The sequence below is a fragment of the Polypterus senegalus genome, chromosome 18, assembly GCF_016835505.1.
Source record: "Polypterus senegalus isolate Bchr_013 chromosome 18, ASM1683550v1, whole genome shotgun sequence".
NCBI lineage: Eukaryota > Metazoa > Chordata > Cladistia > Polypteriformes > Polypteridae > Polypterus > Polypterus senegalus.
Window position 1 is genome coordinate 53,396,396 of NC_053171.1, and position 24,295 is coordinate 53,420,690.

The window sequence follows — 24,295 nt, forward strand, 5'->3', positions numbered from 1 at the left end:
CCCCAAATCATCATTTTTTTATCGCAGTTATGGAAAAATGTCCATTTCACAGACTACACAAAATGAATACAACATGCTTCAAACAACTCTTATTGCTTTGATGCAATTGCGGCTTCACAGCTATTGAGAGGGAACTGGTTTGTAGTATGTTGCAGTGGCGCAGTGGCGCAGTGAAATGGCACTGTACATCAGGGAAGCCTGCAAATGTGCAGTGCACAAAGGAGGTTGGAGTAAGACGTGGGGTTTTGGAGTTATTTGTCATTTGCTTTGGAATCGTTTTGGTTTTAGGGCTGAGGTTCGAAAGCTGTTATTGATACCAAAGTAAAAGTTCTAGTACTGATCCAACACTGCTTCAAGTGCAGCCTTTCGTCCCATCATCGTTTATCATTCTAAAATTCTGCTTTGTGAAATCAAAACATTTAACTTCTTCATCATCCTTTTGATGAGTTTTTTGAGTTGCATTTGTAGATGATCTGTTTCTAAATAATTTAAGCAAGAAGACACTAATGCCATTCTAAGTTGGACTATTGCAGTAGGAGGTGTATACTACTCTCCATGTTGTCTTGGTCCCAATGTACATTGTGGCATAACTTTTTATTGTTGAGGGTACTTCAGTGTCCTTGAGGATTAAGGTAGCAATAGTCTAAGCCGGGATAAGCAAAGGTCACAATACAATGGAAGCAAAGCAAAACCAAAAAAACAGTAACCAAAAGGGCAGGGCAAGAAGAAAAGTCAAATGTAGAAAACAGAGTGAAACCCTCTAGGATTTAGTTGATTGAGAGTTAACTATCATTAGAATAATAAGAGTTTTGTATCCACTGGGGCATTAAGCAGTATGTAATCAGTGCCATTTTTTTATTGTAACACTGCAGACTAAATACTATACTGATTCGGATTCGCATTTGTTGATACCAAAGGATCAGAAATAACTGGATTTGAGTGATTTTCTTTCACACTAGCTGTTTTCTTTAATTAGTATCACACATGTCTCCAATTGCAGTCGTTCAGCCTATTTAAATGGAGAAGAGTAGTCCCCCTGTTGTTCATTATCATCATATGTCTCACACTGAACATGGACAAGAGAAAGCAAAGGAGACAGTTGTCTGAGGAGATCAGGAAGAATATGATAGACAAGCTTGTGAAAGGCAAAGGCTTAAATACCATCTCCAAACAGCTTGATGTGCCTGTGACAACAGTTGCAAATATTATAAAGAAGTTTAAGGTCCATGTACCTTAGAAAAGAAAGGATCACCATACCTACTGTGACACATGGAGGAGACTCGGTTATGTTTTGGGGCTGCTTTACTGCATCTGGCACGGGGTTCCTTCAGTCTGTGCATGAAATTTCCAGACGATCAAGACATTGCGGAGTGAAACGTACTGCCCAATGTCAGAAAGCTTTGTCTCAGTCGCAAGTCATGAATCCTCCAAAAGGATAATGAGCCAAAACACAGAGCTAAAAGCAGAGTGGCTAAGACCAAAGCATTAGACTATTGTGAAATGGCCTTCTATGAGCCCTAATTGGAATCCTATTGAACATCTATGGAAAGTAGTGAAACATGCGTCTGGAGAAGAGTCCTTCAAACCTGACGGCACTGAAGCAGTTTGCAGAGGAAGAGTGGGCCGAACTACCGGTTGACAGGTGTAAAAGTCTCATGGAGAACGCCAGGAATCGCTTGATTGTAGTGATTGCAAACTTTAAAGGTTAAGAAACAAAGTATTAGGTTAAGGAACCCATCATTTTTGTCCGTGCTATTTTCATTTGTGTTATTGTTAAAAATATTTTCTGGAATCCGATCTCTAAGGCAAAGTAAACAGAGAATGGTAAAAGAGCATTAATACACTTGTGTGTACAACTGGGGAAATTAGAGATTCTGCATAATAGTAATAAACGGAGTAGTGTGTGCAAGTTGTTTTGATTTTCTGTTAAAGTAGATTTGACCAGAAATGTTTTTGTTATATTATTTGTCCACACAGTGGCACTGTAATACTTTGGAATTGGATTTCCTGTGCTCTTAATTTGGGTCTTCTCTACATCACACGTGTTGTGCTCCACTCTGATGTCCTCTTAACATAGTAGTCTATATACAAACATATATCCATTTCATGAACCACATTCTATCATTTACGCATAGTTTAGTTTCACCAAATAGCCTCAACTACAAGCCTTGTGGGATTTTAGAACAAATTGAAGTGAGAAAATAGCATGGGCCTCATTGTCACCATGTAATCTTTTTGTCATTCTGGAACAATAAAGCAAGTGGATTTTTATATCATTCTAAAAAAGCAATCAAAGAAACTTAATCCATATTACAATGGGAATGTTAGGCAGGCCACAGATGTGTGGTGACATACTGTAGTTAGTAGTTTCTTCAGACACTTGTCTTTGATTATAAGCCCTGTTAAGAATTGGCACATTCTCCCTGTGCTCACAGGACGATTGTATGCTTTCCACATATAAAGTTAATTGTTGATTCGAATGCAGCATGATATCAACACATGAATACCCATAATGCACTGGTTCCTTGAGCACATGGCTTTAAGAGGATACCCCTGTACATTCATCAGTCCTACACTGGCATCATATGGCATGTTAAACATTACATGTAATGTATGGGCCTTAACTGCATGTCAGCTGGCAACTACCTGTTTGTACAATTCTGACCATACTCAACTAAATCCAAAACTGCCATTGAACTTTCATGTAATTTGTACCTTGTCCATCACGATAAGGCATTGGCTTAATTAGAAGTTTATAAGCTAATCTTATCTGCAACTTTGCAGTTAGCCTCAACATAAGTCACTGAATTATATAAAGTATGAACACACACACTGTGGACACAAAGTATTCAGAAACCATATTAAAAAAAAAAAATATCTCATTTTCTTCTGTCTCCACTCAACAACCCATAATGACAAACTGAAAACAAGTTTTCAGAAAGGTTTGCAAATTTATTGAAATCAAAAACTGAAATCTGTCTTTCATAGAAATATTTAGACCCTTAAATAAGTACTTTGTAGACCACACAGGATGCTATTCCAGCTATAACTCATCCTGTGTAAGTTTGCTTTTCACACTTTGATTTTGACATTTTTTCCCATTCCTTCTGGCAGATTCTCTTAGGTTCCATTAGATTTGATGGGGTGTGTCTGTAAACTGCCATCTTCAGGTGTTTTTTCACATAATTAGGCTTTAGCTGTGTCACTCAAAGACAGTTGTCCCAAATCCACGGCAGCATTTTTTTAGTACATAATTGATTCATTTTAAATTCCCTTTTGTCACTGTTAAAACCAGAGCTGTGGAGTCGATGCACAAAACCTTTGACTCCAGCTACTCAGTTTCTGGTACCACTGACTCCGAATCCTCTATTTGTAATTAGACTAATGTATTTGCCATGTTGATTGAAAGCACCCAACATACAAGATATGAGATACTTCATCACTATCTGTGTGAAACTTGAGGCTACTTTATAGCACTTTAACTTGTTGAAGCTTGTGTATAAAGCAATGTTGTGGCTTACAAACAATGAGCAACGTTAAACATAAATTTGCTAAACCCAGCTAACTCAAAGGAATGCCCCCTAAGTACTTCCAGTAAAACCTGTGAGGCTATCGCTGTATTTTTCAATCAAAAAATTAATGATATTAGAAATAACATAATATATCTCCCCAACACTAAGGATCCTCCTAAACCCCAGCATTCTGTTATAAACAAATTAAACTCTATCACTAGGTTCGTCGTCTGTATGGAAAAAATTAAACAAGACTTGCATAGATGGTCAACCCTTCATCTCACACTAGCTGGAAGAATTAACACTGTTAAGATGAATATGCTTCCTAAGCTCCTTTTTTATTTCAAAACATACCAATATACATTAATAAATCGTTCTTTAAGCAATTAGATTCAACAATAACCTCATTTATTTGGAATTCTAAACATCCACGCATCAAAAGAGCGACCCTACAAAGACAAAAGGCAGAAGGTGGCATGGCTCTACCTAACTTCCAGTTTTATTACTGGGCGGCAAATATACAGTCGATAAGAACCTGGACACAAATAGAAGAACATACACAGGCATGGACCGCAATAGAAGTAAAATCCTGCAGTACTTCTTTGTATTCCTTGCTTTGTGCTCCAATAAACACACGTTATCGGCAATACACTAATAACCCAATTGTGCTCCACTCACTTAGAATCTGGAACCAATGTAGAAAGCATTTTAAGACGGAGAAGCTTCTTTCTGTGGCACCCCTGCAAAAGAACCACCTCTTTCAACCCTCACAAACATATGCAGTTTTAATATCTGGAAAAATTTGGAATTAACTTGCTTAGAGATCTTTATATAGACAACGTCTTTGCATCCTATGAACAATTACATTCCAAATTTAACATTCCAGCTACAAATTTCTTTCACTATCTTCAAATCAGGAACTTTGTTAAACAGAACCTTCCAGATTTTCCTCATCTTGCACCCTCATCCACGCTGGAAAAATTATTGCTCAATTTCAAGGAGTTAGACTCCATCTCTACAATATATAAAATCCTTTTACAATCCCTTCCTTTCAAAGATCCAAGAGGACACTGGGAAAATGACCTCTCAATTAATATATCAGAAAAGGAGTGGAAAGTAGCAATGCAGAGAATTCACTCAAGCTCCATATGCAAAGCATACAATTATACAACTCAAAATTATATATCGAGCACATCTGTCTCACTAAAACTCTCAAAATGTTTCCAGGGCATGATCCAACCTGCGAACGTTGCAACCAAGTCCCAGCCTCACTGGGTCACATGTTCTGGGCCTGCTCCAAATTAACATTATTCTGGACAAAAATTTTTAATTACCTCTCAGACAGTCTTGGACTCACAATCCCTCCTAACCCATTAACAGCTGTGTTTGGGGTTCTTCCAGAGGGTCTTAAAGTGGAGAAAGACAAACAAATTGTGATTGCATTCACTACACTGTTGGCACGCAGACTTATTCTGATAAACTGGAAGAACCCAAACTCTCCTCTTTTAAGTCAGTGGGAAACTGATGTGTTATATTATTTAAAATTGGAAAAAATCAAATACTCAGTTAGAGGATCTGTGCAGACTTTTTCAAAACATGGCAGGATCTAATCAGTAATATTTTGAAATGATTTTATAAAGCACAGAGAATTTGTTGATTTAGGTATTTTTAAAAGCCTTAAATTTTACACCGTTTGGCTTGCTCTCTCTCTCAAGGGTGGGGATCGATCTGTTCTTAGCATAATTCTTTTTTTGTAAAAACTTGATTGCTATGTATTGATTGTAATAAAATTAATAAATAAATAAAAAAAAAAAAAAACTCTATCACTAGGATAGATTTACAAAAAATAATATCTCAATTAAAACCCTCCACCTGCGTCCTTGATCCAATACCAACAAATTATTTCAAAGAAGTACCAGGCGTGCTAATTGATAATGTTCTTGACATAGTAAATTCGTCATTAGATACGGGGGTCTTCCCAGACTGTCTTAAGACTGCTGTAGTTAAACCCCTACTTAAGAAACATATTGACCCCTCGGCTCTTAAAAATTTTAGACCCATCTCTAACCTGCCTTTCTTAAGTAAAGTTCTGGAGAAGGCAGTCATTATGCAGTTAAATGACCACCTAAATAAACATGCTATCTATACTAATAAAAGGCAAAGCCCTCACTCACTCACTCACTCTCCAACTTCCCGTGTAGGTAGAAGGCTGAAATTTGGCAGGCTCATTCCTTACAGCTTACTTACAAAAGTTGGGCAGGTTTCATTTCGAAATTCTATGCCTAATGGTCATAACTGGAAGGTATTTTTCTCCATTAACTGTAATGGAGTTGAGCTGGAATGACGTGGGGGGAGTTTGTGTGACATCATCACGCCTCCCACGTAATCACGTGAACTAACTGTCAACGCAGTGCGTAGAAAACCAGGAAGACCTCCAAAAAGCGCTTAAGAAAACATGCATTTTATAATTGAGAAAGCAGCGAAACAATAAGAAGTGAGCGAGTGACATATACTACCATATTCATGAGTGTTGCCAGCTCGGAAAGAAAGCAAGGTGTAAACCTAAACTTTAAATTAAGTTCATAGACAGGCTACCGCTGGCGTTTCACATACCCACAGGTAATGCGGGATACAAGTTTAATGAGAGGACGCAGGATATAAACGAGAGTTTTGATCACTTTGTAACTCAGTTAAAATTGTAGGTGAAGGGGTGTGCTTATGCAAATTCGAGACTGTGTTTGTGGGGATTGACAGTTAAGGCGGGTGGGGGAGTCACGTCATCATCTCCCCTCCCACCTCATTTTGCTCTGAGCTGAGCTCCGCGGCTAACGCTGTCTTCCGAAGCAACTTCGTCAGACTGCCACCAAATACTCACAGAAAAATCCACAAGTTAATACACACGCTGTCTCTAGAGTTTCTACACACTGAATCCTCCAGGCACTACTTACAAAAGGTCACATTGACAATCGTGTTACGTTATTTTTAAAATCTTTCCTTTTCTTAGCACAAGCACAGCTGAGAAGCTTGATGCATGTGCTCCATAACGCGTTAAAAATAATGCATTTAATCACACTTTGCATTACAAGCAAAGGGGAGCTTTTGTCAATGCATGATTTCCTGGTACACGGATTACATTGATCAGCGCATCCGATTCATTTTACCCTCGCACCACCTTAGTTTGAGAAGAAGTATGAAAAATATGAGGTTAACACAGAAAAACAGATCACCAATTCAAGCTTTATGAATAATCGATTAAGCCATCAATAATTGTTTTGGTAAAGCCATCCTCCTTCCATTTTATAATTTTTCCGCCACTAGCCATGATTAAATGAGCGGTAAAAAGTAAGAGCAAAGCGAGGGTGACTTATTTAGGCAGGCATATATATGACAGCAACACTCATGACAATGTCAATCATGTTACGTTATTATTAAAATGTTTCCTTTTCTTTTCATTACTTCTTTAACACACTACTTCTCCGCTGTAGGCGGGTATTATTTTATATATATATATATATATATATATATATATATATGAATGACCTCCAAAGAGCGCTGAGACTTTTGATATCATGAGCGTGTCTGCAAAAACTGTGGTCTCCTGCCCTGCAAAAGTCGAGCAGCCAGCGCAGCATAGCTGTGCCGGCCTTTGAGACGCTGACTGCGCTTCTGCCTTAAGTCAAAGTGAGCACTTTTAATTTTTTTCATCCTTCCCCTGCACAATAGCCCAGACAAGTGCAAACACGGGACCCCTTTTCTACACCACGGCAAAATAATATTAAGGCGATTCACACTTTCTTTTGCACGTATACGATTATGAGGTCCTCAACTCGGATTATTTTAATAACTTATAGACTATATTTTATTATTTCTCCCTTGCACTCAGTGACCAAAGCTATACACACACATATATAAAAGCTATACACACAAGTATATACATACATACATATATATAATTTGTGTGTATGTATGTATGTGTGTGTGTATGTATGTATGTATGTATGTATGTATGTATGTATGTATGTGTGTGTGTGTGTGTGTGTGTGTGTGTGTGTGTGTATATATATGACAGCAGCAATCCAAGCTGTGAGAAAACAGTAAAAGGAGGCGTGTCAGGCGTGGTGGTACATTTTCTGATGCAGCTAGACGAAAATAACTTCATGACGCTGCCACCAAATACACAAAACAATTACTTTGACAATCATGTTACATTATTTTAAAAATGTTTCCTTTAACTTCTTTAACACACTACTTCTCCGCTGCCAAGCGCGGGTGTGTATATATATATATATATATATATATTATAATATTATATATATATATATATATATATATTATAATATTATATATATATATAGATAGATATAGATATAGATATAGATATAGATATAGATATATATATAGATATAATATATAGATAGATATGAGAACAACACTCGTATCAATGACAAAACAATTACATTAACAATAATGTTACGTTATTTTTAAAAATTTTCCTTTTCTTTTTCGTACCTTCTTTAACACACTAATTCTCTGCTGCGAAGCGCGGGTATTCTGCTAGTGGTTTATAAAGCCTTAAATAATCTCGCCCTATCTTGTATATCGGAATGTCTGACATCTTATATTCCAAATCGTAACCTTAGATCCTCAAATGAGTATCTCCTTAGAATTCCAAGAACAAAACTTAAAAGAAGTGGTGAGGCGGCCTTCTGCTGCTATGCACCTAAAATCTGGAATAGCCTGCCAATAGGAATTCGCCAGGCTAATACAGTGGAGCAGTTTAAAACACTGCTGAAAACATATTACTTTAACATGGCCTTTTTATAACTTCAATTTAACTTAATCCTGATACTCTGTATGTTCAACTCATCATAATAACTATTCATGGTGGCTCTAAAATCCGTACCTACCCCTACTCTCTCTTCTGGTTTTTTTTTTCCGGTTTCTTTGTGGTGATGGCCTGTGCCACCCTCACCTACTCCAAGCATCATGATGCTCCAACATTGATGGGTGGATTAAAAGCCAGAAGTCTACGTGACCATCATCATCAAGTCCTTCTGTGAGAACCCTAAATCCAAAGAGGACTGTTTCATTTATGTTAGGTAGAATGCCCAGAGGGGACTGGGCAGTCTAATGGTCTGGAATCCCTACAGATTTTAATTTTTTCTCCAGCCGTCTGGAGTTTTTTTTTGTTTTTTCTGTCCACCCTGGCCATTGGACCTAACTCTTATTCTATGTTAATTAATGTTGACTTATTTTATTTTCTTACTGTGTCTTTTATTTTTCTATTCTTCATTATGTAAAGCACTTTGAGCTACTGTTTGTATGAAAATGTGCTATATAAATAAATGTTGTTGTTGTCGTCTACAAAGGACATGTCCATCAGGTTCAGGAGCTCCACAAAGTGTTCCTTCCATTGCCAGACAACATCCTCCATCCTTGTCAGCACCTCAACCCTTGCTTAGAACAGTCTGGGTGAAACCCTGCCTTCCTTTTCTGAGTTGCTTGATGGTTTTCCAGAACCTCTTTAAGCCCGATTGATAGTTTCTTTCCATAGTCTCACCAAATTCCTCCCATTACCCGGGTTTTTGTTTTTACCTGACCGGCAAGGTTGCAGCCCTTTTGGCCCTTCTGTAACTCTCCGCTGCTTCAGGGGTCTGTTGTGCTAACTATCCATGAGAAGCCTCCATTTTCAGCCTAATGGTATCCCTCATCTCTGGTGTCCATCACTGGGTCCTTGGGCCTCTATGGCCTTCAGGCCACAGCTCTTTGCACACACTTCCACAATAGAGGCTTTGAACAAGGCGTTCTCAGACTCATATGTCCCCAGTTTCCGCCGGGATGTTGGAAAAGCTCTTTCAGAGGTGGGAGTTGAAAGTATTCTGGGCAAGGGCCTCCCCAAGATGTTCCCAGGTCACCCTCACTACTCGCTTAGGCTTTCCAGGTCTGTCGAGGTGCCTTCCCTACCATGTGGTGATCAGTTGGTAGTTCTGCTAATCTCTTCAACTGAGTGTCCAGAACATATGGCCAGAAATCTGATGGTACAATTATGAAATCGATCATAGGTCTTTGGCCTAGGGTACTGTGGTACCAAGTACACCTACTGTATGAGCCACCTTATGGTCGAACGTGGTGTTCATTATGGACAAACCATACCTAGCACAGAACTCCAATAACAAAACACCACTTGGGTTTAGATCAGGGAGGCCATTCATCCTAATCATTCCTCTCCAGGTATCTCCATTGTTACCCATGTGGGCATTGAAGTCTCCCAGCAGAACTATTGATTCCCCAGCTGAGACCCTTTCCAGGATCCCACTCCAAGAGGGCCTAGTACTCCAAACTGACATTTGGTGCATAGCAGTCAGAGTCCTCCAGACCTTGACTTTCAGCCACACAGAGGCAGCCATCTTGTTCTCTGGGACAAACTTCAATGTGGCATCAACCAGGCAGAGATTCAAAAACAGCCAATTTATCCATTTAAAATTAAGTCTACAACACAATGAAGTGCACAGAAAGTGAAGGGGTCTGAAAACTTTCTTATTCCATTGTATATATAAAAGTAATACAATTTGAAGAATACTGCTGTTAGGTGTGTTTGCCATATTACTCTAGGCCCTTGAATGTAAATCCCAATTGGTCCAGTGGATTGTTGTATTTGGCACGTTCCTTTCTTTTGCAAATATGTTTTCTCCAAGTTCTCACAAGCTGTGTCTCTGTAAACTTGGCCCTGTTTAAGTGATTATGGCTGTATAAGTACAGTCATATGAAAAAGTTTGGGAACCCCTCTTAATTCTTTGGATTTTTGTTTATCATTGGCTGAGCTTTCAAAGTAGCAACTTCCTTTTAATATATGACATGCCTTATGGAAACAATAGTATTTCAGTAGTGACATTAAATTTATTGGATTAACAGAAAATATGCATATGCATCATAACAAAATTAAACAGGTGCATAAATTTGGGCACCCCAACAGAGATATTATATCAATACTTGAGTTGATATTGGGTTGAATTCATCTGACCCTCGACTTTAACATGGACCCCAGTCCTTGAACTAGCTACACAGCCCCACAGCATGATGGAACAGCTACCAAATTTGACAGTAGGTAGCAGCAGGTGTTTTTCTTGGAATGTATTGTTCTTCTTCCGCATTCATTTTGTCTCATCTGTTCCAAAATAAATCTGTCTCGTCTAAATGAGCATTTGCCTACAACAAGCGACTCTGTTTGTGGCATGAGTACAGAAAGGGCTTTTTTCTCATTACCCTGCCATAGAGATATTCTTTATGCACATTGCTCTGAATTGTAGAATGATGTACAGATACACCATCTGCAACAAAATGTTTTTGCAGATCTTTGGAGGTGATCTGTGGGTTGTCTGTAACAATTTACACAATACTGCGCATATGCCACTCCTGTATTTTTCTTGGCCTGCCAGACCTGGGTTTAACAGCAACTGTGCCTGTGACCTTCCATTTCCTGATTACGTTACTGACAGTTTAAACTTCTGAGATAGCTTTTTGTAGCCTTTCCCCTAAACAATGAAACTGAACAATCTTTGTTTTCAGATCTTTTGAGAGTTGCTTTGAGGATCCCATGCTGTCACTTTTCAGAGGAGAGTCAAAGGGAAGCGCAACTTGCAATTGACCACCTTAAACTAGAATTACCAAAGCTTATGAGAAAACTCGTAAATCTGGCCTACCTTAAATCCACTTGCACGTCTCCATTCAGTGTGTTTTGTCTTGTAAATGTGTCGATAATCCCAAGCAGCTATCAGCCTGCTATACTATCCCCAAATCCCAAAACCCCCACCCCCCCACCGCCGGAGAAACTGCAAAAATCTCTCCCAAATGAAGCCTGGTTTATCAGTGAGTCAGGTACCTAGGCTAAAAAAATATTGTTATTCGGAACACATGCATTTCACATGTGTTCAGTGTCCACAAAGATCTGTGTAAGTGTAGGATGACAGAAATGTTGAACACATAACTAAAAGACAAACTTTTTCCATGTTTTAATACTAATGACAAAATGTAGACATGAAGTGTATAATGTGTGAAGACTGAAGTTCAAATATCAAATAAGCACTTTCACAAAAGATTCCAGTTTAACAGAACAAATGAACTTTTTTTTCCCCCCCAAGACCAAAGAAAAAGAAATCCGGTTAATGTTGCTTGTCATCCTGACTTCTTTGGTAGTACAGCGGTTAGAGCTGCTGACTCCAATTTAGAAGGTTCTGGGTTTGAGTCTTAACGTCTCCCAAAATAAATGTTTTCAGCAGTGAGCTGTTCTTATTGTTACTATTATACAATAAAAGCATACATTTGATATTGAGTCTATAACAGATGGTGTAAATGTATAGTACATGTAAAGGTTTTATTCTCTCAGTTGCGTTCATGCTTGCCCTGATCTGACATGACTATTTTCAAAAAAAGATGCACTGTAACCGAGGTGAACTCATATCGGAGAAAGAGAACACCGTTTTGAGTAGAGAGCTGCTATTATTGTTACTATTATACAAAAAAAATACTGTACTTTGATTTGTGTCTGTAACAGCCGCTGTAAATTTATAGTGCTTGCCAAAATTTGCGTTTTTTTATTCAGTTTTATTCTCTCGGGCATGTTCATGCTCTCCATGATCTGACACACGCGCTATAACAGAGGTGAACTCAGATCGGAGAAACAGAACAGAAGCCCTCCCCGCAAGAAACGTCCACTCACATATAAGAACAACGCAGCTGCACCAGGTGTAAGAAATACCAACATGCAGCAACAAGATCAGAACAAAAAACCAAACGCGGTCACTAACTACAACCGCATGAAGGTATGCAAATAAATATAATGTTGCATTAGTGCAACAACGTTTTCCGAAATGTACAATACAGGTGGTAAAATGAATTATTTCAAGTGTCATATATACCTAAGTCTCTCTTTTTTGTCAGTGCAGCTTTGGCATCATGTATCAGAAGGTGCATACTAATTCAGCGTGAGCAGGAGCACTCAAGAATAAAACTGAATAAAAAAATTCACGTCCACAGTTATTCTCAGTCCCGCACACCACTCGCATCCACGGCCACAGTTTTCCCAGTCTCGTTCGCGCACAAGATCTGCCGCAGTTTTCAAATAAAGAAGGGGTATAACAAAATATGTTTGTTTGTTATACTACGTCTTTATCTGAAAACGGCGTCAGATCCAGGTTTGGGGTGTGGAAGCTTGAATGTGAGTGAGAGAATAAAACTGGGGGAAAAAAAAAAACGCTAACTTTAACTAGAAATTTACAGCCACAAATCAAATATATACTTCTATTGTATGATATTAACAATAAGAGCAGCTCACTACTGAAAATGGTAAATTTAGGAAGCAGCTGATATCGAAACCACGACCTCTTGATTGGAAGGCAGCAGTTCTTAGCATTGCACCACGCAAGCTGTCGTATCAACCGCCTGTCGTAACATACTTTCTTTCTTTTTTCCTCGGTTAAATTCTTGAATAAAAGTGCACTTGTTTTGTTATACTTGTACCTTTTGTTAAAGTGTTTATTTCATATTTGTATTTCAGGCTTCACACCTTATACATTTCATGTCTACATTTTTTCAATTATTACTAAAACGTGAAAAACGTTTCTGTGTTAACATAGATTGTTGTTGACACGAAACACACATGAAATATATGTATTCATAATGATGATGTACTATTTTACACTATAAAGCTCCAGCACTTCACTTGAAGATAAAAACTGAGTACTGAGAAACTTCTTTGTGAAATGAACTGCATAGGTGGGTGTGGGAACGGGATACCAGGCTGCTTGCTGCTTATCGGCACATTTACAGGACAAAAGATACTGACAGAGAGGGTGAGAATGGATTTAAGGTGGGCTGGATTTATCAGCTTTCTCGTAGGCTCTGGTAATTCAAGTGTTAAATACCTTTTCTCATGATTGGACACGCCTTTCTATGAAGTTCAAGGCTTAACAAGCTAATCCAACCAATTTTGTGTTGCAAGTAATCGGTATTGAACAGTTACATGCATTTAAATCAGAAAAATTACAAGGGTACCCAAATTTTTGCACAGCCAGTTTTTCACATTTGATTTAATTTCATACAACTAAATACTGCTTCACTAAAAATCTTTGTTCGGAAAACACCCCAGTACTCAGATATTCCTAGGAAATGAAAGACATACCAATGTTATCTTTTTTGTTGAAAGGAGAGTAAATTATTATGCAGACTGAGAGGGGTTCCAAAACTTTTTCATATGACTGTATGTATGGACCTTTCATTGGACTGACATGGTTTCCATTTTGGCTCCTGCCTGTGGCTCAGTCCCCGGTAACCCTGTGTTACAGTTAATATGTTTGAAAAATGAAATTTGTGCATTCATGTAAAGAATGTGTTTGGATTATTTTTTCCATGTAGCAGATGCCCTTGTTGTCACTTAATAATTCTAAGCTAATATACTGGGAGAAGGGTGATTGTATGCCAGCATCTTTCCAGTTGGGGCTTTATTTTGGGTAGCAGTCTCTCTGATTTCTTTAGCATTATTTTTGTGTGGGATCAGCTATAATGTTGATTTTGGAAAGTAATTCTTTCTGTTACTTCTTTCTTGTAGATCTTCACAGATGACCTTACAGAGGTGGAATCTCTTCCGCGGTATAATGTTCTCAGCTTCCTGAAAGATGGTTTTAAAGATCTTGCTATACCATATCTGGTAAGTGCACTTGACTTCGTGTAACCGCTTTTCTGGGTTTCTTGGAATGTACAGCTGTTTTCATAGCAATTTCCTTTTTGTGGAATTCTTGTTAATATCAGCTATTTGCAGTTTTTTTTTTTTTTAATCTGGCATCCTCTATCACACAACCTACCTCAAATCTAACCCCTGGGAACATTTTTTTAGTCTCTATGGTGATCTTATCTATGGGAAAGTAATTGGTTAGTACTAAAGTGTTTGTTCAGATAAATGAACAGTTTTGGTCTCTTGGATTATAGCCATTGGAGGCCCATACTTATTCCATTTTTACTTAATCTAGTGAAATGCTGCATGGAGTATATTTTCAGGCTTTCACAGGGCATTCCCAAGTAGAAATACACAGGCACACAGCTTGAAATTCTAAACTGGCCCTATGTAACTCATTTGTGATATGAAGTAAAACTAAAGTACCTGAGAAAATCCTGTGCAGACAAAGATAGAAGGTGCTTATTCCACACAGAAAGTGACCAGGTGTGGGACCTAAACCCAGGGTTTCAGATCTATAAAGCAATAGCCATGTTCAAATGATGCTCCATTGTAGGGTTTAAAGTTTTCCAGCATTATTCTGTATTTCCAGTGTATAGCCAGTTTAGATTAATAAAAATATTGACTGCGTGTCATGTAATTTTATTAAAGCAGAAACAACCATAAAAAAGGAACACACTGGATTTTAAAACATGTTAAACATTCATATACTGTAATAGTATTTTCCCAGTTACAAATGGGTTGTCTATAATCATCTGGCAGCTGTTTTCGGTCAGTCATTGGTATAATTTGAGTACAATTTAAAGCTGACATTCAAGATGTAGAAGGTCAAGTTGTTAAAAGTAAGTGGCAGTGGGCTTGGTTGTTAGAAAGGTGGTGAAGCACAGTGCTTTGGTGCTTGAGTGGGATCTGCCTCCCTGCAATATTCTTCATCCACCCAGCCCAAACATTCCTGGCTGGATTGTCTTATTACAAAAATTGATTAATGTGTTTGTTTAAAAAAGAGGATTAATTCGTCTATTGCCTGTGGAGAGTGCTACAGAAATTGTTGAATTATTTTTTGCATGTAGCAGTGTCTCCAGATAATTAGGTTAATGCCTATGAAACAGTGTTACTTAGACCTTCCTGTGTTTTGAGGTGCATAGGATAATACCACCTCTCCACTGTGTTCGGTCCCTTGTCACTTCAGTAGCTTCCTCCCAGGTCATCCTCCATTCCTTCTGCCAGCTCATTATTGGTCAGCTATGTCCTTTTCTTCCCTTAAATGGTACCCAAGAAACTGACTATAGGGGGGTCCTTTTGTTAACCTTTTGCTATACATGGCCCAACCATCTAAGTCTTCATTCCCAAACGATGTCTTCAAGCCTTTCTATCCCTTAACACCTCCTCGCTAGTCATCTTGTCTCGCATTATCACATGTAGCAGTTTCCTTTGCTATCTGAGATGCAGTGCTTCTAGTTTTTTCATACGTGTAGCCTTGTCTTTGAGCCATAAGTAAAGTTTGAAAGAAATGGCTCTTTAATTTAATGTTAAATTCTTTGCAGTCCCAATGTTGCTGAGCCTACTGAATGTGTAATTGGCCTTAGCCAGATGTTGCATGATTTCCTTATTGCATTTACAATTATTTGAAATGATACTGCTCAAGTAGCGGGCTTTGTCAGCTTTAACTAAGAGTTTACTAGCTACAGTAATCTTTTACTGCTCTGATTATTATGTTTTTTTATTTGATTTTTCTAGGTTAATCATTAGGCCCACAAGTATTGCTTCCTATTGCACATGCTGTGTCAGGTCTAGAAGTCCTTTCCTTTGAGTGTAGTAATATGAAGTTGTCAGAGAAGTCTAGATCATAGGATAGCATTTTCCCTAATGAGACCATCTGTGCTTTTCTATTTTGCCTGTCTCATGACCCAGTCCATTACAGTCAGTAAGATCGGTGGTGCCAGCAAACAGTCCTGTCTCACCCCCATCTAAACCTGAAACCAGTCACTCAGTTTGCGGTCAATTTGAACTGCATATCTACTGATGGCCTATAGATTGCATGTAATGTTTATGAATTGGTCAGGAAAGCCATAATGCTTCAGAATTTTCCACAAATGCCTTTTTAAAATTGATTACATTTATAGTAACATGATTTGTTTACTTTAATGTTTTGTATGATTTGTCTTAATGTAAAGATCTGGGGTCTCGTGTAAACGGTGCGTACGCACAGAAATGTTGCGTAAGAACATTTCCACGTTCAAATCGCGATGTATAAAGCCTAAACTTGGTGTAAAGCCATGCACATTTCCACAGTACCTCATACCCTGTCGTACGCAAGTTCTCCGCTCGGTTTTGCAGACTGGCGGCACCCAGCGTCAAAGCAGTGCTACTGTTCCTGTGTGGTTTATCTTTTTTTTTCAGGTCCACGTCCCTGACGTGGCTTTATAAATACACTGAAATTAACCGCATATTGTTTATTAGTTTAATGCATCTGATTGTAATTAACCTGCAACAATATAAACGTCCACAGAATGGTCAAACTATTCCAAATACCATAACTGCTTTAACGTTGTTACTCTCACTGCACCACTCGGAGCAGCTGATCGGAAAGAGAATTATCAGTATACAGCATCAAGCACACGCTGCCTCAGCCATGCTTCCTATTTGAACTGCTTCTCAAATGGCAAGCACTTTAAAACCTTTCCTGTACGAACCTCGCGGTTCAGAAAGAGTTTTATTCCAAGAGCTCTAAATGCACTCAATCAGTCCATCAAGTGCTCCCTGTAGAACTGTTAGTACTTATAAGTACAATCACCTCACTGTAAACTTGCACTGCAGTTATAATATTACACAACCTCAGCCACTTTATAAAGCATATATTTACATATGATGACGATATTATTTTTAAGATGAAATGCAGCAAAATATGTTTATTATATTATACAGATAAAACTTTAACTTCATTTAAATAATCTTTATTGTTAATAATTAAAGGACATGGTGTTGCTGCCCTAGCAAGGATCTAGCACTCCGCTCACGATTGTTCCAGCCTCGCACTGTATGCTTCACTGGGACTGGCGTGAAGGATAGTATAATTAAACATGTACTACGAAGATATTTCAGTGTTTGTGACGATGTGGGTTCAGGCTCCACACTCCCTTTGATATTGGAAGCACATGAACCCAACACCGTCGATAATGTTGCCGAGTGAGCTTGTCAATGGAGGCAAATTAAGCATCTGAGCAAAGGGAAGGTAAAAAGTGCAAAAGTGCTTTTATTTAAAACAGTCAACAAATCAAAAACAGTGTTCCAATAAATAGTGCAGTTTCAAACAATAAATAATCCACAAAATGAAAACGTGGAGTAAAACCAATAAATAGAAAAAACAATCCTTAAAATCGGAGGTTAAAATCTTCTCTTGGAAGCAGTTTTAAAACACTAACAAACAAATCCGGTGTTCTTTTGTTAGCGTCTCACCTGCTAATCCCGTTTGGGCATCGCTGCAGGCAAGACGCTCTCTGCAGCTGCCCTCCTGAAACACACGCACGAGACTGGAGACCTCCCGAACCCTGGCTCCGGTATGGCACTCATCCCAGTCCCGGAGAACTTGGTTTCCCACAACGGCCAGGTCGCTCACGTTGGGGATTCCCACCACCAAGTCTCCTGACTTCCGCTGCCTTTCAATGGCCTCTCCGCGGCCAGTCGCCTTCCCTGGTCACTCCCGCTACCTGATCGCCAGCGGAGCGACATCAACACAAACGCCTGGGTGTCGGCCTAACACCCAGCTTCAACGCAGCTGCCCACGGCTCATTCGCTCACCCGTCCGCTCGCTCTTCGCGGCTCTCTCTCTCTCACCGACCTGCTTCCTCTCCTGCTCCTGGTAACCTCCGTCCTCTCCTTTCCTTTCTCTCTCCGATCGTTTCTTTCTCCCCATCCACACCGACTCGCGCTTCTTTTTAAAACGTGAGGGGCCATTACAGCTGTAGCATTAGCCACGGGACAATCATGAATGTGGGCAGTTCCTCACCTGTGCACTAGGTGAGAAACGCCCACACCCTACGGATCGTCCCGCGGCTCACTATGGCCCAACGTCCCCTCACTAAGCCGCGAGCACATTGATTATTTATTTAAAAATGGCCTTTACTCAACGAGCTGTGGACCCATAACACCACAGTGTTCCTTAAAAGTTTTGAAGAACCGGCGTTATAAGCTTACAGATGGCTTAACGTCTATTACAGAGCTCATTGTGTGGCGATTGGTTACTTGGAGAAAGAAAAGGAAGGACAGGAATTGCAGGTTAGTACGTTTGAAAGAGACAGTACTGCAGGGGCGGCCTTAGGCATGTGCAAACTGTGCACCTGCACAGGGCTGCCACGCCAATATATATTGAATATAAAACAGAAAGAGAAAATAACGACACAGCTAAAACACAGCAGCAAATTTCTGCAAAAGTTAAACTCTTGTGTCATGAGCCCGAGGCGGCTATGCAGTGTCCGCAATGGATATGGCCATCCACCGTGCATAAGATACCATATTGACATTGGCGGGTGAAGGGGCCACCAATTCTTTCTCTGCCCAGGGCTGCCACGAGCCTAGCGCTGTCCCTGAGTACTGCTGCAATAAATTATTTCATCAAAGGTTGCGCACAATCACTGCGCCACCGTGAAAACCATGTTTAATAACGTGCTTTAACGCCTATCATCATGAAAATGATACCACATATACATCAGAGATTATTCAGAGAGCTGTAATATCACAAATGTAATGGATTCTGTGTCCTGTCGGAGGAAGAGAGCTGGTTTAAGAAGCACGTAGTGATTCACACAAATAGAGCACATAGAAGAACACATACTGTACAAAACAAAGCATTTAATGTGCTACTTTAATTACGATGTGATTTAAGAAACTGGTTAATTAAACAATTTTAAGATGAAGTTTATGATGTTCTACTTCAATGACAAAATAAACTACGTGATTAAAGTGGAAATTTTGAGATTGAAGTTGACATTTCGTGCTTTTTTCCCCCCACTGTGTGCCTTTTTTTTCTCTGTACCCCAATAAGCTTTCATACGACACTCGGATGGTGGGCTATGACTTACCTTTTTACGGTGACTTTGAGATCTGATAACTTTTTTTTTTATTTCGGGCAATGTGCGACTTTGTGAACTTGAGCTTTCAAGTTTCTCCGATACGCTATGTCACTCGATCAGCTTCCTTTTGTTGATTATACCACGGTTTAAATCAACAAATAGTATGTTTTTCCTTTGCCTCCACTTGGTATTCGCTGAAATTCTTATATTTTCCCCTGTGCTTTTACCATTGTCTTTTCACAGAAGGCTGAGCTTAAGGGCTATTTATATTGATTTGCATATTCAAAGAGGCGTAATTTTGGGAGGATTTGGGGCAGGACAGCAGGCGCGTGCACATGCGTTACTTTTCATGCTGACCAGGATTTATGTAGCGGGATAACGTGGAAGTTGGAGTACGCACAGATTTCTGCATAAGCACATTTCAGCTTTTGTGTTTACGTCATGTTATAGTGCGAGTTCTACGCACGGCGTTATGCATGAGGCCCCTGGTCTTTGCAGGATTGTTCCTTCCTAAAACCATGAAGTGAGGAGTTCATTTTTTCCCCTTTCTCTATTTCCTATAGGAGCACATTATTCTGGTTTGGGAGGAGGAAGGCTCAGAGTTCCATAATTGTCTGATCCAGCTGTACTTAGAAAAAGTGCAGACTCTGATGAAGGAGTACCTGAACTCACTCCCTGAAGGTGAGGGTGTGAGCTGTGAAGTACAGGCTTCTCTCACATTACTTACTTACTTTCAATGTATCTGTACTAAGTGCCATCCTCTCCTTAAATTTCAGTCACACTCAGCTTTGCATCCTTCTTCAGCTTGTTAGTGACAGATCTTAAGGTTCATTAGCTCTGTTGGATTAAGCCACATGTTGAATCATTTAAATTTGCCTAGGATTATTCTGGGATTTTGAAATTCAACAGGACTCAATCCTTGTAATAGACATTTTAGTTCTCTCTCTCCATCTTTGTGTTTACTGTACCATTTATCCCAACACTATACCATAAGATCCAAGAGGTATGCCCAGTGAAAATGTTTTAAAAGAAAAGAGTGATTTAACAGGCACCCTGTGCTGCCATAGCACAATCATCATTGATGTATAATATTGTTGACCACAACATAAACATTTTTTGGCATGCTTGCATTTTAGTTTTATCATGAACAGTATCTCGTGAGAAACAGTTTTGGTTTATTTGTACACTCCTTTGTTTGATGCACAGTAGCAGATGGTCAAAAGTAACATTTAATAAAGGGAATGTGTAGAAGTAGTATAAAGGCTGACAAGTTGCAGTGACAAAATTACTGGTACCCTTTTGAATGAATCGAATCAGTGTGATTAGAAGAACTTGATTCTCATTGTAGTGAAAGTTGACTCACATGTAATATATTGCCTTGCCAGTACTCGCATGACTTGAATTAACCAATGCTGCAGACGAGAGCTGTGAGAAATAATATCATAACCAAACATAAAAATGCAAGTGTTACAAGGCCATCTCCAGAGCCACGGTACTCCTGTTGCCTTGATTCACAATGCAGTTAAAAAGTTTTCTGGTCATGGACTGGCCAGGAACACCAATTGACGTTGTGAGAACAGTTTAATCGGAGAAATCTTAACAGGAAGTTGCAAATGTTTAAAAAAAAAAAATAATAATAAAATCCAGAGAGCTTAAAGAAAAATGGGTATGGAGAACAGAGAAAATAAGTTGGAGGCAGCAAAGTTAAAGATGCTAAGATTTGCATTGGGTTTGATGAGGATGGAAAGGATTAGAAATGTGGACATTAGAGGGTCAGCTCAAGTTGGACAGTGGGGAGACAAAGTCAGAGAGGCGAGATTGCGTTGGTTTGGACATGTGCAGTGAAGAGATGCTGAATATATTGGGAGAAGGATGCTAAGGATAGAGCTGCCAGGAAAGAAGAAAACAGGAAGACCTAAGAGGAGGTTTATGGATATGGCAAGAGAGGACATGCAGATGATGGGTGTGACAGAGCAAGAGGACGAAGGCAGGAAGATATGGTGATCTGCTGTGGCAGCCCCTAACGAGAGCTGCTGAAAGAAGAGAAAATTAAGTTTCTGATGGAATATCTCACAATATTCCGTTCTCTCTGAATGGGTTTCCAGTAAATGCACAATTCTGATTTCTGGGAGCTTTTATTTAATAATAATTTTGCAAAAAATGATGTTTTGCACATTGAGAGCAAACAGCTAAATGACTGACATTTGAAATATGCAACACGAATAATGTTGAAATTTTTTTTTTTTTTTTTGATGAATGTTTTTCACAGTGATTGCCAAATATTATTTATTTTAAAATAATACTGTGCACAAAGCACCCTACACTCCACAACACTCATACAAATAAACAATACTCCTACTATAATCAATTCCTCCAACTCTCAGACGTGTTGCCACCCTGCCATCCAGCTTAGCTCAACTCTGGGATCTTCCACAGTCCTTTAAATAGTCCTTGACCCGGAAGTGCTTCTGACCCCTCAGTCCATGTGACTATCCAGCAGTTCCGGGTCAGGTGAAAACTCCTTTTCTTCATCAGCCCGGAAGTACTTTATTTCTTCCAACCATGTGACTGGGATGTAATTCCGGTCTGTGTGGAAAATAAACGTCTCTGTGCCTCCCTACAGCGTCCCCTGGCGGCCCCTGACGTTCTCCTGCAGGGCTGTGTATTAAAACTCCAAAGTCCATGATGCCCTGCTGGAATTCAGGGCATCTCCACGTTGCAGGGAGGGCTCCATCTGGCAGCTTGGGGGTCTTGGCCGGGGTAAACTGTCGGCCATAGTCCACAAATAACAATTAGAAAAAATGCCTTGCTTTTGGTGTTGTGAGCCTACGATTGGATGACTAGACACGTGGATAATGTGACACAAGTAACTTGAGATTTTTTTCATTGGCATTTTTTATATTCTTTGCTGTTGTCTAATTTTGGTCTCCACTGATGAGAAATTGTATTGTAAATTTGTTAACTCCGATCTCAGTCAAAACAAGAGATAAAGCAACATCCATCCATCCATTTTCCAACCCGCTGAATCCGAATACAGGGTCACGGGGGTCTGCTGCAGCCAATCCCAGCCAACACAGGGCACAAGGCAGGAACCAATCCTGGGCAGGGTGCCAACCCACCGCAGGACACACACAAACACACCCACACACCAATCACACACTAGGGCCAATTGAGAATTGCCAAAGCACCTAACCGGCATGTCTTTGGATTGTGGGAGGAAACCGGAGCGCCCGGAGGAAACCCACGCAGACACGGGGAGAACATGCAAACTCCACGCAGGGAGGACCCGGGAAGCGAACCCGGATCTCCTAACTGCGAGGCAGCAGCGCTACCACTGCGCCACTGTGCCGCCCTTAAAGCAACATTAGAGAACTACACTGTTAATAGACAAATGTCAAGAGGCACAACTAATCTTTTCACAAACCTACCTAAAGAAACCAAATCTGTCTTGGGTAAGATGCCATAGACTGGTAAAACCAAAAGAATAAAGCAAAATGAAGTTTAGAAGCAAAAGAATATCCAATCTCCAGTTAAATATGGTGGAGTTTCCATAATGTTTTGGGGCTGCTTTGTTGTGCCAGGTACTGGACACCTTGAATTCACTAAGCAATCATGAAGTTAGAGGATTTGCAGGTCTCTAGTGGAATGGCGATACCAAAAGCCAAAACTAGGTATGGATCGAATATCAGGGTGACCTCCTGTAGGACAATAACCCAAAACACTCATCCAAAGCAGAGAAACAAGATGAAAAAAATAAACGATGAATTGTTACCAACTGGCCAGTCGATGAGTCCAGATCTCAATCTGAGTGAAATCTTTTGGAACAAGTTGAAGTCTGCTGTTTGGTAACATTAATTCTGGAAAGATTTAAGACCAACTGAAGAGTGGGAGAAATGACTGACAGAAAGGTGCAAGAAACTACTAAATGGCAACAAGAAACATTTTGAGGCTGTCATTATTGCCATGGATTGTACATCTGTGGGGAAAAACAATGGGATACAATTTGAACATACAATTTTTGGGCATATTAAAATATTTTGAAGATCGAAAGTTGGTATGTTTCTAACTGTTTCTGAAGGTACTATAAATGATAGACCTGAAATGCAAAGGTGACAATAACCTTAACTGTATCAGCAGATTTACATATTCATAGCTCAAGGAATCAGATATTTGTAAGTGTAGCCGCCAAAGTGTAAGGCAAGATCAAGCATGGGTAAAATGCATGCCGAAAGAAATCTCTCAGTCCAAAAGTTCGTTTAAAAATATTTAGTGAAAGTTAAAAGCAAATAATCCACACAAGAATAAAAAAAAAATACACACGTAGAATAAAAGGCAAAAAAAAGAAAAATGTATTTTCTCTAAACTTAGCTTTTCTTGAAAAACTTTAGTTATTTCTGTACTTAAAAGTTCTTTACTTCTTCTTTACTCAAAGATTCTTAACTTCTTATATACTTAAAGATTCTTAGCTTCTTCTTCTGTATGCTTTAGACGTATGGCTATGCACTTAAATGTACTGTTTTACATTGTTTCACACACTCAAAAGGCCAGTTGGCACGAGCACGTGCCCAGGCACAGTTTAAAACCATATGCCTTCCACACCTTACACGTGGCAAGGCTGGTCACTAACTGAAGAATAATATTTAGTCAGAGCTATTAGAAATGGCAAGAATATACCAATACAATTCTACTTATGGGGGTTTTGGGAACCTCCCATAGATTATGCTTTGTCATCTAGTAAAATATTCATGAATCTTATAGAACTAGGAAAATGGCTCTTACAGTAGGGATACCAATAAAACTATTTGGGTCTAAAGTTCTAATTTCTTACGTTCATCTTGTCATCAAAACAGACAATAAACATAAAAAGGGTTGAGGTACCAGCTGGTAATTCTGTTTAATTTCAAGAAATTTGGAACAAAGGGCAAACCAAATTGAACTCAAGGGTGCTGAAAGACTGGAATTCAGCCAGACAAAAAGAAAGCTAGGGT

The 24,295-nt window shown here is 39.3% G+C and overlaps 1 protein-coding gene across 1 annotated transcript in view; it reads left to right on the plus strand.

Moving 5' to 3' along the window:
* vps39 (VPS39 subunit of HOPS complex) overlaps positions 1-24,295 on the plus strand; it is a 167,047-nt gene that overhangs the window by 75,272 nt on the left and 67,480 nt on the right. The window contains exons 17-18 of the mRNA XM_039741045.1: positions 14,116-14,214; positions 19,871-19,988. Coding sequence (XP_039596979.1) covers positions 14,116-14,214; positions 19,871-19,988 — 217 coding nt within the window. The remainder of the gene's footprint in view (positions 1-14,115; positions 14,215-19,870; positions 19,989-24,295) is intronic.